Here is an 18,478-nt window from a genome sequence, read left to right as displayed (position 1 = left end):
CACCTTAACTACTGATCCTATGTCAAATTCCACCGTCAACATATCACGCCTCTTTGAACAACGATCAAATCTAGATGACCTCTCATTGTCTTTACAGACATGTAATGGGACTAAAGTATGCACAACTGTAAGTCAAGGTCAGACTCTCTTGACTCAGCAGGCCAGGTTCACAGAGTCTATTGTGGGTAACATCTATATACGTTTTAATCTAGGCAGTACCAACCCTAGGCTACTTGCAGACCTAAAGGCAGTTGGTCAGGTGAGCATCTCACAAACCAATGTCACTCTGTATGGGTCTAAAAGTACTGATACTAGCTGTGATATTCTACTTGAAAGCTTAGATCCATCAACTTTGGTAAATCTGGGTGTAATAAAGGTTGGACACCCTTTGCACCTTCAGAAATCCCGTCTGGACCTTACTAGCTTTAATACCGCATATAGTTTTCTTCTCCTCAAGATTGAATCAAAATATACATGTGCTCAGATATATAACATCTCTGAGAACCAGGTGACAGCTGTTGTGAACATGAGAGGAATAAAAGGATCTTTCAGCTTTCATCAAGCTTCCCCATTTGATGTGACAAAAATTAGAGTACAGCTGACAAACTTAGGGAGGAGAGTTGGCCCTTATCATGTCCATCAATATCCTGTCCCTTCAGTCGGATCAAGCCTGTGTTCAAATGATAATGTGGGTGGCCACTGGAATCCATTTAAAATAGACACAAAGGACTTAACATACCCAAAAGTGCCTGGGTCAACACATGACAGGTATGAAATGGGTGACCTCAGTACCAAGCATATGTCACTGGCAGATAAAGATATGGTAAATGTCAATTTCACAGACTTCAATCTCCCTCTGTTTGGACAGAACAGTATTGTAGGTCGCTCGGTTGTGATTCACGAATTAGATGGTTCCAGATATGTTTGTGCTAGCATCAACTATCCTGGAGAGGTGATGACGGGCAAAGCCATATTTCAGGGCCTTGTTGTTGGTGAGATCTGGTTCACTCAGCTGGTGAACAATCCTCTGTCAGATGTATCCATCTTTATGGATCTGTCATATGGAAATCCCACCATGTCAAAAACCAGAAACCACAACTGGCATGTGCACATTCACCCCATTAGCTCAGAGAGAGATGATGATGAAAAGCGCTGTATCACAACAGGAGGTCACTGGAACCCCTTTAACATCAACACCAGCGACACGAGCTATGTCCGCCACTGCAGCCCATCTGGTCCCCTATGCTGTGAGATAGGAGACTTCTCCAGCAAACACAGTACCATTAATCTTGACACTAGAGTAGGAGGAGTGGATGCAAAACATTTTTTCACTGACGTCACTTCCTGGTTACCTGTGCCAGGCATTATTGGTCGTTCTGTGGTCATCCATGATGCAGAAAAGGGAGGGCCAAGGATCGCTTGTGCCAATGTTACAATGGTACGGGCCTCAAAAGCTAGCATAAGTAGGTGGTTTGGTCCTGGGTTGTACACTGGTCAGGTGAAATTCTCCCAAGCTGTTCCAAAAGGCCCCACAACTATAGAAGTGTCCCTGAGAGACCTGCATTCCTCAGCTGGAGGCTACCATGTTCACATATTGCCCCTCAAACCTGGCAGTGCCGAGCCCTGCTCAGATGCAAACATTCTCGGCCACTTCAACCCACTAGCCTGTAATGTATCATTATCCCCCCCACCTACAACCGGCACTGTGGATCAATATGAGATAGGCGATATCAGTGGGAAGTTCGGCATGCTGACTGGACTAAACAGCTCCGAAGGAGTGTATGAGGACCCTGACATGCCACTTACTGGACCCTACAGCATCTTGGGAAGGTCTCTGGTACTTCACCACACCGATGGAAGAAGGTGAGAAGTGATATTGGTTCATATTTTTCTCGAGAGAGAAACCACAAAGTGTGAGAGCAAAAAGTTACATTATATATCTATTTCGCATAGAGGATGACCACAGGTTCCTGTATCTTAAGAAGCTACTGAAGCCACAACATTATGTCTCACACATTTTTGCTAAAATAAAGGAAGTATTTGCCATTCTAAATGGAAACTATGTAATTATGTAAGATAAAGAAGCTGCTTTGTAAAAATGCAACAACTGTTGAAATTGGAGTCTTTGAAGAAGAGTGTAAAATTAAAGCTTTGTCATCCTCTGCAGCCTCAGAGCTGCAGACTGTGCCAGTCTATTTAGGGCAACAGTGTGGGATGTCACAGAAACAGTAATACCCACCTCATTGTGTTATAAGACACAGATAATATTTCTCATTCTTAGAGAATGACTCAACAAAATACTGTGATGGAGAAAATCCTCAGGGTTTACGCAGTAGGATTTGGTTTTGGTTTGGCTCATCTTCTGTCCGTGTGTGTTTTATCTACAGAATGAGGTGTGCTGACATCTCAGCAGAAAGAAATGCAGATGGACAATGGACTACTGCTAAGGCTGATCTCCGTGGTGGGGTGACTGGGACGGTCAGACTGGTAAGACCAGGGACGACAATGACTTCCCAAAAATCTGTCCAATTTGTCGATCAAATGAAGGAATTAGTAACTACTACTGATCTACATGCCATGTTTATGGGCAATGTTTAAATAACATGTACACTTATTTTTCAAGGTGGAGATATGTAGTGCAGCTCACAACAGTAAGAAAATATCAAGGATCACAATCAAACGATTTCTTTCATAGAGAAACTGCACATAAAGAGTCTTTGTTGATAACGCATTTGGAGCCAAGCTGCCACAAAAACATGACATAGTATTTCTGCTGCGCTAGACAGACATTATGTCTGTGATGGCAAAGGGAAGCAGGGGCGCAATCATTAGCTTAGCTTAGCATCCATCTGCCGGCTCCCTGAACCGAGACTCACCATAGGAACAGCTGTCTTTGTCAGCTGCCCTCCAGAGGCCCCATACTGAGCCCTGCACTACATGTATGGATGAGAGCTCGTGTAACCTTTAAAGAGATATCAGGGAGAAATAAATAGTAACTTATATTAATTTAACAATATCAACTGGTTTGATCAGAAGATAAAGAATCATAAAGTTAGACTCCCTGAACAGTTAGTTAAATTTCATGTATAAAGTACCAACAAATGTTCCGATGTCCATTTTAACTTGCTTATATATTTTAGCAAAGTATACTCTCAATTTTGTTTAAATCATTTTGCTAGAATAACAGTTTTACAGCAAACTTTCAGCTCAGTCTGTCTCATCTTCTACTAATATTCCTCACTTTTATTTTTAATGCTCCCAGCACCAGCAAATGTTTCCTGATGGGAGTAGCAGTGATGTTACATTAGAGGTGGACCTTCAGTCGTTTGATAGTCGAGAAGTAAGTACATCTTCAAACAGCACAATGTAAGAATGTAAATACTCTTACTCTGGTTAATTATCTTCACAAGCCTCAGAAGCCTATTAAAAAATTAAAATAAGTATATTTACAACAACTGCAAATCCAAATGCATTTCCATGTGGCACCATTACTCTAATAAACTTTAAGCCTCCATAGAAAATCCTGAGAAAAAAAAAAAAACGACTAAAAAAAACTGTTATTTGATAGATGACACACCTCACTGGTCAAGAGTGCATTGTCAGGGAGAATGATATAATATAGAATGATATGGGAAATGTGTGAGAAATAAGAACGCACCTTGATTCAGTGCTACACAGAAACAGAGCACTGGAGGTGAGATTTACATCCATTTTATGACAGCAAGTAAAGATACCTCTTAACTAAACTGCAAAAAAACAGAGAAAATATTGACAAAGTGTGTGGCCTGTATTTGTTTTTGTGTGTGACGCCTTGAGTGCATGAGGTTGTGTATCACCACACAAAGAGGATAATTAATGTGGTACAAACCCATTTAAGTACACAGATATTCAATAGTGTCAACATGGTTAATTACTTGAAAGCACCAGGATCAGGATAGTAAATAAGGATAGTAAATCTATTTTGCATTCTTCATTAATATGAGTCATTGTTTCTTAGCATTTCTGTGTGGGAAACATCAATATTGACAGGTTACATGAAAAACATTCATGCTCACTATATATTGTATATTATATTGTGTGCTGACTTGCAGACATCTGTGCTGTCCTTGTTCATCACAAACAACCGCATGGAAGCCAACGACAGCCTTTGCAATGGTGTGGGAAGCACATTTAATCCCTTCAACTTGAAATCATTGGTGAGACCGGTTTAATATGTTTTTTTTCATGTTTTTGTTGAATATATTTATGTCAGCAGCCTATCCTAAAGCTAGATCAAATAGAAACTAATTGAGACAAATTGAGAAAATGAAAGCTGATTTGATTGTAAGAGCTTAAATAAATGGATTTAATTCATAAAAGGAGCTACTTCCCATTATAGTCTAATTTTTTGGGTCTCAATTCTCAGTTATTCCAGAATTAAATAACATTAATCTTAAATTTAGCAGCTGTCCTCTTCCTGTAGTTACGTTTCACTTTTGTTAGATATATAAACAGAATGCATTCACTTTGTGCTTTTGTTGTTTTATCAACCATTCAATCATTCACACAGTTTTGAGTCTTATTCAGTACTAAGAGTATAGTTTTCACAATGATAACCACACTCATCATCTGTTTAGTATCTTGACAGGTTCATCATTCCTGATTGACAGTCTAGCCACAATCTTACAAAATCAGTTCCATCATTAGCTTGTTTCTTCCCACTCTCAATGGAAACGTTTAGGGTCCATCCTGATCCCAAACAGAGGTGTGGCGTTAAAAAGAGAAAACACTGTCAGAACTGAAAGTTTTACAACACGTAGGATGACTGAAGATACCTATTTGTAGCTATAAAGGAGACCATCTTTATTTACAGTAGATCCTGAAAGCCCTTAATGTGACCAACGCTACTTTACACTTCTAATACAATGAGAAATGACTGAAAGTCATGGGGGGGTGGGGGTCTCTATACATCTGCCATGAATCATCACAGGCCAGAGGGGTCAGGCACCAGGTAGTTACTCAAAATAACAAAATAAAACAAAAAGTACGGAAACTGATAAACAAGATGGGGATAGATAACTGACAGTAATTAACTAGAATACAAAACATAACATGACATAGAAACCAATAAAGCAAAACACAACCATGACATGTAACATTAAACTTTTGAAAGGTTCGACAGTAGATCTCATCCTTCAAATTTCGTGCTGACCTTTTGCATTGGTGAAAGTGAGATCAAGCAAAAACCTGACACAATAACCTTTGTTTAAATAATGTCATAGGTGTTGTAATACAGCAAATTATCTAAATCATTCTTAAAAACTGTATCTTCTTTCATAGTCTTATCTTTTATAGTTTGAAAATATGATGCGACTGGCTTACTTTTTATTTGCTTCTTGGTTGTTTCGATTTTTAGTTTTTTACTTCGTTGTGTGTCTGTATAACTTACTGAAGTTAATATCTGCAAAGCGCTAAAACCTTTATATCAGCTCGTCAACACCTCCACAAAGATCATAGAAAGTCTGGATTATTTAACTGACCTCAAACACCCTCAGTAAATGCATGAATCAAAACATATTCTCAAATAACCATGATAAATGATCTTAAATGAAATATCTATTTCTGTAACTGTATAAGCAAGCCCATTGAATGCCAGATGACATGCATAAGCAATCATTAATTTGAGACCTGGTGTGCTTGTGTTGGGAATATGTAACTAACTTCTGTCTTTCTCTTCCTCTTTCAGAGTTCCAGCTGCTCATTAGAAAACCCCCTGAGCTGCGTGGTAGGGGAAATATCTGCAAGACAAGGCAACGTCACGGTGAATGAGAGGCAGCTCTACACTGACAGCATCATCCAGCTCTCTGGAGACTACACAGGTAATTACAGGTGTATGACAGTGGGAACGATCAAAGTTTAAAGTTTACCAGAGATGCTGATCCCCACTCTCTTTCTCTGCCAAACAAAAGGAATGCATGTCTCACTTTATTAGTTTATAGCTAATTTTTTTTTCATGGTTTTAGTTGTTCACAGATCTCTGGTGTTGAAGAATGGCGACCGCATCATCGCATGTGCCCCCATCCTCCCAGAATCCCCATCAGCGCAACAGGTCTTTCCCAATGTGACTGACTTCAGCCGGTGAGTGTCATGAAAACATGCTGTGCAATGGTTTACAGCAGAATTTGATCTTAAATCTCTGATCAGACTGACATTGGTTACCTGAAAGCTTTTGAAAAGACTTTTTGCGGAGCTGTTGTACCTGTACATACAGCGCTGAAGTTTTGACGTTTCATCTTCAACCCTCCGTTTTGTGGGCATAGAAAACAGGCATACAAATCTTTGCAGGTGGACCCATATTATTTTATATAATTCTTGTCAGCTGCGATGTCATTGAACATTTAAATGCAAAAATTCAAAGTACTGACTCCTCTACCACAAAATCTCAAAGTGAAACTTTACCTTTAATCAAATGTTGTCAGATACTTGAGCCCCTTTCAGACAACCATTACTTTGCCTAAACTGGAGGCCAAACAAGTTATCTGACAACAGCAGCGATAGTGGAGGCGGTGTCACAAGCATTGACCTGACTGTTTAATGAACTTAAACATGCAGAAAAGAGATGTTTTTAGCTGCCTCCACCCACCAAATTTCTGCTTTCAACAATCACTGCAATTGGCACACTTTATAAAGCCAAGCAGAAAGTGACAAATGTTTGTTATAATGTGATGTGTTCATACGTAACCAAGGCACACAGTGAAATGACAAAAGAGGCAGGAAAAATGTAATAAAGTTAAGTATCCGGCAGTTCAGAAAAATGCTTTATGTTGCGAAAAAGTTCTGTCAAAGTTAAGTGTTGAACTTTTCCAAAATTCACGTCTGTGTGTCGGAACGAGCCTGTTTGTTTCTTCATGACAGAATTCACAGACTTACCATCCATTGAATGTAACTTTTAGTTTGTGAACCTATTGGCATTTGGTAGGAGGAAATGTTCTCAAATAATGATGTCAGGTCTTCCCTTAGATTTAAATCTATTTGTTAGCAACAGTTAAAATTCTCATTAAAACTACTCACACTCACTCTATTATCTAAGCAAGAGTTTCCATAAGGGCATTAACATTACTGACACAGTACTTTAGCTCGATCTATCTGTGGAAGGGCAGGTTCGTGGATTTTTTTCCACACTTATTAACCACGGCTCTGCATGCACTGACTGACATTGTTGATGTGCTTCCCTTGCATCCAGTTATGTGTAATGACAAGAATCAGGCCATGTGTGACAGACTGCAGAGTGTAGAGACAGGTGGAGATCAATTCACGTGTTATAGTGTTTTTATACCAGCAAAATGATATATAATGGTGTTCTAGAAAGTATAAGAGTTTGACTAGATTGACACGACTACAAATTCTAGGTTAAATCATTGCTTACTTTGGCTGACATTGGAAAAGCGGCAAGTTTTAAGCCACTTGGGAAATAGAAGAGCTGGCTCCTATTGCTGAGATGAGTCAAACAATCTTGAAATTTCCGTCATTGTTTTCTGATTTTGACTAATGTGCCCAGCAATAGATGATCATGTAACTACAATGGGAAGTTTTTGGGGGTTTTTTTATGTCCAGATTTGACTTTCGTCGGAGGGTTGCAGATGTCCTGCAGATGGAAACAGCAAGAGTAACCATTTTGGCCTTCAGTCCCGTTTCTGCCGCAGGTGGCCAGTGCCAGCAAGTCAACTTCATGGTGTCAGGTAAGGCAGAAAAAGATTGATCCAATATGAACATATTAAAACATTCTGTCTGTAACGCACGACTAAACAAGAAATATCAGAAGAAAAATAAACCTGAGGAAACGGGAATGCAAGCATCTACTCCTCTTTCTCAAATTATATTGGTTCCAGAAATAACTTACTATAAAATTATACAATCGCTAATTATATATCCACGTGCTATACATGTGCAGTGGCTAAAATACTACCCGCAGAGTTACTAGTGCAGAGTTATTGTGGGCGTTATGCACTGTGGGACACAGATTTGATCTATATCCTTGTAACAATTAAATTTGAGTGGCAGCATTTCCTTTGGTTAAGTGATGTAACTTTGCAGCCATGCGCTGACTCATCTTACCTCATAATACAAGTTCCTGTAGTCAGGTGGTACCTTAATAAACACTGTGTCCTTGTTAATAACAATAAATACTTTATCTCTGTATCCCTAAATCTTGTCTGAGAGGTCCGCGAGGACATGGATGAGTCAAATAGAAAATAGAAAAAAATGTGAAACTCCTGACAACTGACAAAAGTTCTGTTTTAAAAAAGGCGTCATGCAGGTTGATGTGTGAGGGTATGAGGGTTTTTGTGTGTGATCAAATCTAAATGTATCAAACTCTTAAGTTGTAAGTCCTTAAATGCCTCAGTCTTCTATCACTGAGCTCAGCAAGTTGTGAGTAAGGACATGAGGACAATGAACAATTAAAGGCATTGAAAATCTTTAGAAATCCTGAAAAATTGCTCAAGTAACCTGATGCTGGAGTTGAATGTCGGCGTGTCTCACTTTCTGTCCCTTACACTCTCCCAGGGGGTAACAGAGGGGTTTCTGTAGAGAGGTTTCACACAATATAACACAAGACAGGCAATTATACCCTCAGAAGTCTCCCACAAGGTGAAAAGTTTACTATTGCAATGATACCATAGAGGGTCCTGTTGGTGGGAAGAGCACAGGCAAGCAGACAGACAAAAGCAGAATATGTTTGATGTGTGTAGATTTACCTTCTTTATGGAAATTCTTCAGATTCACATGCTAACTAAAGCCGAAATAGTTGCTAAGCAACTGAACAGACACAGCAGGGGTCTGACCAAATGATGAAACAGTAATATTAGCCTTTCATCTCGCTACTGTAATTATCAAGTAGTACAAATAAACATTCTCTGAAAGTACTGTCTCAGTCTATATGCAATTAAACTATGCCACATTGTTTCTTAAAGGGGATGTCAGCACAGAACGGCTGAGATCTGTCAAAACCAGCGAGAAAATGGGCAAGTTCAGAGAGTCTGAGTCATGTACACGTAAGTACACTCACAAATGTGTTCAAATCAAGTACAATTGTTTATTTATAGGAGAACAATATTTAGGGTTTCTTTGGTATAAGATGTTTTGACTTGTATGAATAGTCAGACAACAGTTTTCTTAGATTGTTTTTTGATAGAGACCGAAAGTGTGCTGCAGGTAACTACCTCAGACTTTAATATATTCATTGTACATTACGGGGTTATTATGTGTGAGCATCTTGTTTTGTTTCACACACGCATAAAAACTATATGCCATTGCAAAACCACAAAATGTAGTATTCAGGATTCAATTATTTAGCAAGGTTAGTTGACTGATGTCAATGTTGAAGTAAAAAGGTGACCACTACAAATCAGTCATTTTAATTCAAACTATCATATATCACTGACTGTTACTACATAGTTTGTTGCATAAACCTAACCAACCAGTGACTGAAAAATCTAAAAGTAATGGTCTTACACAAGACTCAAGAGTCCAAATAACCCCTGAAGTGGTCTGCTTTGAAAAAAACGTTCTGAAGCCTAAGCATTCCTAAAACTGAGGTTTTTCAAAGCAACACTAGAGAAGTTTGTCAACCTTAAAACTATGTGCTCCTGATTTGTTTTGAAGTAGATTGAGATTCCCAGGCCCGAAACTGCCCAAGAGCATTCAGCTGTTAAGATAAAGTTCACAATATTTGTTTCTCAAATCAAATCTAATCAAATTTATTTATATAGCACATTTCATGTACAAACAATTCAAAGTGCTTTACATAAAATAAAAGCATTGCAGCAGGGAGTGGAAGAAGCATTAAAATACATAAAAGAATATAAAGAGAAACAAATAAAATCATTTTAATGAATTTAAAAACAAGCAAAAGTCTAGATAAGTTAAAAGATAGCGTGCAGATTTCATGCAGAGACACATGAGAAAAGAAATGTTTTTAACCTGGATTTAAAAATGTCTCCATTTTCTAGCCGCATAGCATGCTGTTTTTTCTTTGACATTTGACATTTTTTGTGCTTTTGATGTTGTCTTTGTGGCACCTTCCAACACATGATAATTAAAGAAAATATGTATTTAGCTGTATATTTGTAGGGCTCTCACAGAGATATAAGGGGGCAACAAAGAGCAAAAATAAAAATAAAAAGGACAGATTCTCTAGTGCACCTTTACCTGCACATTGACCCCACAGAGATGTTTTATTTGACAGCATTTCAGCCCAGCTTGGACCTTTGTCAGGTCAAAGATCGGAACAACAGAAAACATGCACATGTTTCTTTCTCATTCCCTTCAGCAGCCTCACAAACTCTTACAGACGTTATGTTTAAAATTCAAAGTTCAAAATACAAAATCACTGAGGAAATTAAATTCCAAATGATGTGAGGGGCTGCACCTTTTATTTCTCAGTCTCTGAAAAGAATTATAAATTTGAAAAACTATTTGATGATAACATTTGATAGTTTTTGTTATAAATTACTGACTTTGCCCTCATGTTTGTTAAAGTTTTGAAATAAAAATTAAAAAACATGTTTCTGGTATCTTGAATATCATGACAAATGTAAAAGGAGAAGCACGTAAAAATCTCTACAGATCTGGAGGGGGTTACAGCTGGATGAATTGTTGCATTCTGTCTTTTTGTGATTAACTAGGGCTAAGGTTAGTTGTTGAACTGAAGGCTCCTGAGTCAGATTTTTGTCTCTTATTACTTAAACTCCCATAAATCATTTTACGTTTAACACGTTTACTTTTCGGGTCCAGGCAAAGAAAACTTAGTCCTCCAGCCTAAACAACCTCATACATTGTTTGTTCATTACATTCATTTTGACCCATAAGAGCATCCAGTAACCTAACACCCTTTAGGCAGCAGAACATCTCAGATCTAAACAAACACAATGAAATAGATCTCATGGGAGCATTTACTAATTGAAGCTAACATCATTATGAAGTGTTTACTTCAATAAGCCACAAGTACTTACAAGGAGGATGGGGGTGAGGCAGATTGAGCAATTTTTGTTGTGGAACTCCAGTTGAAGACTACAGAACAACTGCTTTTGATTTCAAATGCCGTCAGTATGGATCCCTGCTATTTTGTGAAGGTTAAGTTAAAAAAAAGGATCTGGCCTAAAATGCTTTCCGTCACATTGTTATGTCACAGGAAGTGATCTCTATAAATCGCTTGTTTTTTACATGTAAATATTCAATTCCTGCTTACTATTCATTTTGTCCTCTTGTTAGATGGTGTCATGGGTGCAATTCTAAATGCAGCAAATTTAATGATGATAATATCAAAATGATCAATAAATAATGATAATACAGTCTGTTTGTTGTTCTCAGGAACACCTTTGGCAGCACCTTTTAATCATTCAATAGCTTCAGCAAGGGGTGTATGTGCATATCATTTTCCACAGAAAGGCAGAAATACCTTATATTCTGACGGAGATTCACTTTTTTTTCAAATAACCCGTGTACAACTCTCCGATTTGATTTCCTCAGGAAATGCAGGGATGCTGTTGGTGCCAGGAAGTTTCCTTCGTGGCTTGATGTTCGCTGCTGCTTGGCTGCTGCCATCCACAGCTAATTTATAGCTCAGAGATTCAGCCGCGCCGTGCACCATCACTGAATCCTCTTGTTGCAAAATTGTGAATATGTTTATGAAATGTTGCCCATCAAATGCTGTGGTGGTCATCAAGCAAATAATAACGTGTCTCTTTGGACAAATGTCATCGGAAAATGAAGATATTCTAGTTTGACATATCACTTTCTATAATAACCAATTTAGATGATTAGAATGTATTACTTGTTGGTTGTATGCTTTTTCTATAGATAATCCTTTTTTGTTTTGGTTACAGCTTTTCTTCTTATGTTTATTCATTTGGGGAGAAGTTATATACTCGACATCCTTTTTTTATACATGTATTATCTACACATATCATCACCTGAAATTATGTGTAAATACTTTGAAAATTGTGGACAAAAGGATTATCAATTGTATTCCAATCTGCTGGTTTTCAATTTGCTTTTAATCATTGTTATAAATCCTTTAAACAACTCATAACACCAGTGACACAGTGAACAGTCTTTTCTATAACTAGTAATTTAATCAAACACTTAAAAGGCTGATTTCCCCTGTGTAAGCAGTAATAGAAAAAACAGAATTCAGTGAATTGCAAATCATTAAACTATATGTTTGACGAAACAGTAAAACACATAATATAAACTGGGAAATTTTAAGCTTTTTAAATAAGAAAACTCGTTTTGAACGTGGTAATTTCATGCCTGCAATATGGAGCAAAATAAATGCAATTAGACTGCAAAAGCTGTGTAATACTGAAATTAAGCAACATTGGCATCAAGTCAGTAATGTGTGAAGAAGTAGTTCAATTCAAGACTAATCTTTCTTCAATAATTTATTGTGGAGATGAAGATAATAAAGATACAGTAAACAAGATTTAAGAAACAAACATACAGAAGTGTATTGCTGACTTATCAGCAAGACGATGTTAAAACACAATCACATATATAATAATACTGGTGCATGGCTCCATTGTTAAACAGTGTAAGTGCTAAACTGGTCTGCCTGTAATGCAGACCTCTCCCTAGAGGGAATATTTTGTACAAATTGAAACTCTAAGACATGAAGAAAGAGACCCCAAAACCACTGAGAAGCTGGAATAAGACTGTTTTTAAGTCTTATATAACATCCTGTCACTGAATTTTCTGCACTTTAATGATCATAAGACTGAGGTTATGGTGTTTGGGTCTACAGATAGCTCCACAGTACCTGTTGAGTTGGGCTTGTTAACTCAACATCTGACACCAGTTGCAACAAACCTCGGTGTAAGGCTGGACAGCAATCTCAAATTTGATGCACAGGTTAGCTCAGTGGTCAAGTCCAGCTTTTTTCAACTGAGACAACTTACTAAAGCTAAACCGTGTCTTTCTTTGCATCACTTTGATTTATTTTAATCTATGCTTTTATCATGACTCCTTTAGACTACTGCAATGCACTTTATTCTGGGCTAAATCAAGCATCACTTACTCGCCTACAGCTGGTTCAGAATGCTTCTGCTCAGCTCCTAACTGGTGCAAAAACACGTGAGAACATCACTCCAGTTCTGGCAACACTTCACTGGCTTCTAGTTAATCTTAGAGTTGATTTTAAAATTCTTCTTTTTGTTTTTAAATGTCTTCATGGCCTTGCCCCACAGTGTTTTTCTGATCTGCTTCAGTCGTACGCTCCTTCACGTTCTCTCAGGTCAGTTATTGTTAGTCATCCCGAAAACAAAGAGAAAACTTAGAGGGGGCCGTGCCTTCTCAGTCACTGCCCTAAAACTGAGGAATGAACTAAAAAACGTTCTGAAGCCTAAGCATTCCTAAAACTGAGGTTTTTCAAAGCAACACTAGAGAAGTTTGTCAAGCTTAAAACTATGTGCTCCAGATTTGTTTTGAAGTAGATTGAGATTCCCAGGCCCGAAACTGCCCAAGAGCATTCAGCTGTTAAGATAAAGTTCACAATATTTGTTTATCAAATCAAATCAAATTTATTTATATAGCACATTTCATGTACAAACAATTCAAAGTGCTTTACATAAAATAAAAGCATTGCAGCAGGGAGTGGAAAAAGCATTAAAATACATAAATGAATATAAAGAGAAACAAATAAAATCATTTAAATGAATTTAAAAACAAGCAACAGTCTAGATAAGTTCAAAGATAGCGTGCAGATTTCATGCATAGACACATGAGAAAAGAAATGTTTTTAACCTGGATTTAAAAATGTCTACATTTTCTAGCCGCATAGCATGCTGTTTTTTTCTTTGACATTTGACATTTTTTGTGCTTTTGATGGTGTCTTTGCGGCACCTTCCAACACATGATAATTAAAGAAAATATGTATTTAGCTGTATATTTGTAGGGCTCTCACAGAGATATAAGGGGGCAACAAAGAGCAAAAATAAAAATAAAAAGGACAGATTCTCTAGTGCACCTTTACCTGCACATTGACCCCACAGAGATGTTTTATTTGACAGCATTTCAGCCCAGCTTGGACCTTTGTCAGGTCAAAGATCGGAACAACAGAAAACATGCACATGTTTCTTTCTCATTCCCTTCAGCAGCCTCACAAACTCTTACAGACGTTATGTTTAAAATTCAAAGTTCAAAATACAAAATCACTGAGGAAATTAAATTCCAAATGATGTGAGGGGCTGCACCTTTTATTTCTCAGTCTCTGAAAAGAATTATAAATTTGAAAAACTATTTGATGATAACATTTGATAGTTTTTGTTATAAATTACTGACTTTGCCCTCATGTTTGTTAAAGTTTTGAAATAAAAATTAAAAAACATGTTTCTGGTATCTTGAATATCATGACAAATGTAAAAGGAGAAGCACGTAAAAATCTCTACAGATCTGGAGGGGGTTACAGCTGGATGAATTGTTGCATTCTGTCTTTTTGTGATTAACTAGGGCTAAGGTTAGTTGTTGAACTGAAGGCTCCTGAGTCAGATTTTTGTCTCTTATTACTTAAACTCCCATAAATCATTTTACGTTTAACACGTTTACTTTTCGGGTCCAGGCAAAGAAAACTTAGTCCTCCAGCCTAAACAACCTCATACATTGTTTGTTCATTACATTCATTTTGACCCATAAGAGCATCCAGTAACCTAACACCCTTTAGGCAGCAGAACATCTCAGATCTAAACAAACACAATGAAATAGATCTCATGGGAGCATTTACTAATTGAAGCTAACATCATTATGAAGTGTTTACTTCAATAAGCCACAAGTACTTACAAGGAGGATGGGGGTGAGGCAGATTGAGCATTTTTTGTTGTGGAACTCCAGTTGAAGACTACAGAACAACTGCTTTTGATTTCAAATGCCGTCAGTATGGATCCCTGCTATTTTGTGAAGGTTAAGTTAAAAAAAAGGATCTGGCCTAAAATGCTTTCCGTCACATTGTTATGTCACAGGAAGTGATCTCTATAAATCGCTTGTTTTTTACATGTAAATATTCAATTCCTGCTTACTATTCATTTTGTCCTCTTGTTAGATGGTGTCATGGGTGCAATTCTAAATGCAGCAAATTTAATGATGATAATATCAAAATGATCAATAAATAATGATAATACAGTCTGTTTGTTGTTCTCAGGAACACCTTTGGCAGCACCTTTTAATCATTCAATAGCTTCAGCAAGGGGTGTATGTGCATATCATTTTCCACAGAAAGGCAGAAATACCTTATATTCTGACGGAGATTCACTTCTTTTTCAAATAACCCGTGTACAACTCTCCGATTTGATTTCCTCAGGAAATGCAGGGATGCTGTTGGTGCCAGGAAGTTTCCTTCGTGGCTTGATGTTCGCTGCTGCTTGGCTGCTGCCATCCACAGCTAATTTATAGCTCAGAGATTCAGCCGCGCCGTGCACCATCACTGAATCCTCTTGTTGCAAAATTGTGAATATGTTTATGAAATGTTGCCCATCAAATGCTGTGGTGGTCATCAAGCAAATAATAACGTGTCTCTTTGGACAAATGTCATCGGAAAATGAAGATATTCTAGTTTGACATATCACTTTCTATAATAACCAATTTAGATGATTAGAATGTATTACTTGTTGGTTGTATGCTTTTTCTATAGATAATCCTTTTTTGTTTTGGTTACAGCTTTTCTTCTTATGTTTATTCATTTGGGGAGAAGTTATATACTCGACTTCCTTTTTTTATACATGTATTATCTACACATATCATCACCTGAAATTATGTGTAAATACTTTGAAAATTGTGGACAAAAGGATTATCAATTGTATTCCAATCTGCTGGTTTTCAATTTGCTTTTAATCATTGTTATAAATCCTTTAAACAACTCATAACACCAGTGACACAGTGAACAGTCTTTTCTATAACTAGTAATTTAATCAAACACTTAAAAGGCTGATTTCCCCTGTGTAAGCAGTAATAGAAAAAACAGAATTCAGTGAATTGCAAATCATTAAACTATATGTTTGACGAAACAGTAAAACACATAATATAAACTGGGAAATTTGAAGCTTTTTAAATAAGAAAACTCGTTTTGAACGTGGTAATTTCATGCCTGCAATATGGAGCAAAATAAATGCAATTAGACTGCAAAAGCTGTGTAATACTGAAATTAAGCAACATTGGCATCAAGTCAGTAATGTGTGAAGAAGTAGTTCAATTCAAGACTAATCTTTCTTCAATAATTTATTGTGGAGATGAAGATAATAAAGATACAGTAAACAAGATTTAAGAAACAAACATACAGAAGTGTATTGCTGACTTATCAGCAAGACGATGTTAAAACACAATCACATATATAATAATACTGGTGCATGGCTCCATTGTTAAACAGTGTAAGTGCTAAACTGGTCTGCCTGTAATGCAGACCTCTCCCTAGAGGGAATATTTTGTACAAATTGAAACTCTAAGACATGAAGAAAGAGACCCCAAAACCACTGAGAAGCTGGAATAAGACTGTTTTTAAGTCTTATATAACATCCTGTCACTGAATTTTCTGCACTTTAATGATCATAAGACTGAGGTTATGGTGTTTGGGTCTACAGATAGCTCCACAGTACCTGTTGAGTTGGGCTTGTTAACTCAACATCTGACACCAGTTGCAACAAACCTCGGTGTAAGGCTGGACAGCAATCTCAAATTTGATGCACAGGTTAGCTCAGTGGTCAAGTCCAGCTTTTTTCAACTGAGACAACTTACTAAAGCTAAACCGTGTCTTTCTTTGCATCACTTTGATTTATTTTAATCTATGCTTTTATCATGACTCCTTTAGACTACTGCAATGCACTTTATTCTGGGCTAAGTCAAGCATCACTTACTCGCCTACAGCTGGTTCAGAATGCTTCTGCTCAGCTCCTAACTGGTGCAAAAACACGTGAGAACATCACTCCAGTTCTGGCAACACTTCACTGGCTTCTAGTTAATCTTAGAGTTGATTTTAAAATTCTTCTTTTTGTTTTTAAATGTCTTCATGGCCTTGCCCCACAGTGTTTTTCTGATCTGCTTCAGTCGTACGCTCCTTCACGTTCTCTCAGGTCAGTTATTGTTAGTCATCCCGAAAACAAAGAGAAAACTTAGAGGGGGCCGTGCCTTCTCAGTCACTGCCCTAAAACTGAGGAATGAACTAAAAAACGTTCTGAAGCCTAAGCATTCCTAAAACTGAGGTTTTTCAAAGCAACACTAGAGAAGTTTGTCAAGCTTAAAACTATGTGCTCCAGATTTGTTTTGAAGTAGATTGAGATTCCCAGGCCCGAAACTGCCCAAGAGCATTCAGCTGTTAAGATAAAGTTCACAATATTTGTTTATCAAATCAAATCAAATTTATTTATATAGCACATTTCATGTACAAACAATTCAAAGTGCTTTACATAAAATAAAAGCATTGCAGCAGGGAGTGGAAAAAGCATTAAAATACATAAATGAATATAAAGAGAAACAAATAAAATCATTTAAATGAATTTAAAAACAAGCAACAGTCTAGATAAGTTCAAAGATAGCGTGCAGATTTCATGCATAGACACATGAGAAAAGAAATGTTTTTAACCTGGATTTAAAAATGTCTCCATTTTCTAGCCGCATAGCATGCTGTTTTTTTCTTTGACATTTGACATTTTTTGTGCTTTTGATGGTGTCTTTGCGGCACCTTCCAACACATGATAATTAAAGAAAATATGTATTTAGCTGTATATTTGTAGGGCTCTCACAGAGATATAAGGGGGCAACAAAGAGCAAAAATAAAAATAAAAAGGACAGATTCTCTAGTGCACCTTTACCTGCACATTGACCCCACAGAGATGTTTTATTTGACAGAAACTCTAAGACATGAAGAAAGAGACCCCAAAACCACTGAGAAGCTGGAATAAGACTGTTTTTAAGTCTCATATAACAACCTGTCACTGAATTTTCTGCACTTTAATGATCATAAGACTGAGGTTATGGTGTTTGGGTCTACAGATAGCTCCACAGTACCTGTTGAGTTGGGCTTGTTAACTCAACATCTGACACCAGTTGCAACAAACCTCGGTGTAAGGCTGGACAGCAATCTCAAATTTGATGCACAGGTTAGCTCAGTGGTCAAGTCCAGCTTTTTTCAACTGAGACAACTTACTAAAGCTAAACCGTGTCTTTCTTTGCATCACTTTGATTTATTTTAATCCATGCTCTTTGTTTTTAAATCTCTTCATGGCCTTGCCCCACAGTGTTTTTCTGATCTGCTTCAGTCGTACGCTCCTTCACGTTCTCTCAGGTCAGTTACTGTTAGTCATCCCGAAAACAAAGAGAAAACTTAGAGGGGGCCGTGCCTTCTCAGTCACTGCCCTAAAACTGAGGAATGAACTACCTTTGCACTTCAGCAAGGCTGACTCACTTGATGTTTTAAAGTCCTCTCTTAAAACACGTCTCATTGGCTTCTAATTCAGTCTGA

The 18,478-nt window shown here is 37.4% G+C and overlaps 1 protein-coding gene across 1 annotated transcript; it reads left to right on the top strand.

Moving 5' to 3' along the window:
* The first annotated feature begins 419 nt into the window (after window positions 1-419).
* Window positions 420-11,897, top strand: cusr (Copper-only SOD repeat protein). Its single transcript, XM_075464530.1, has 9 exons — window positions 420-1,863; window positions 2,388-2,487; window positions 3,263-3,340; window positions 4,092-4,196; window positions 5,726-5,858; window positions 6,003-6,117; window positions 7,594-7,718; window positions 8,952-9,032; window positions 11,509-11,897. The coding sequence occupies exons 1-9, from the start codon at window positions 527-529 to the stop codon at window positions 11,598-11,600; spliced, it is 2,166 nt and encodes a 721-aa protein (XP_075320645.1). The 5' UTR covers window positions 420-526; the 3' UTR covers window positions 11,601-11,897.
* Window positions 11,898-18,478: the final 6,581 nt, after the last annotated feature.

The sequence above is a fragment of the Odontesthes bonariensis genome, chromosome 4, assembly GCF_027942865.1.
Source record: "Odontesthes bonariensis isolate fOdoBon6 chromosome 4, fOdoBon6.hap1, whole genome shotgun sequence".
NCBI classification, from domain to species: domain Eukaryota; kingdom Metazoa; phylum Chordata; class Actinopteri; order Atheriniformes; family Atherinopsidae; genus Odontesthes; species Odontesthes bonariensis.
The sequence above is the reverse complement of the archived record's forward strand: the minus strand, read 5'-3'. Positions and strand labels throughout refer to the sequence as shown.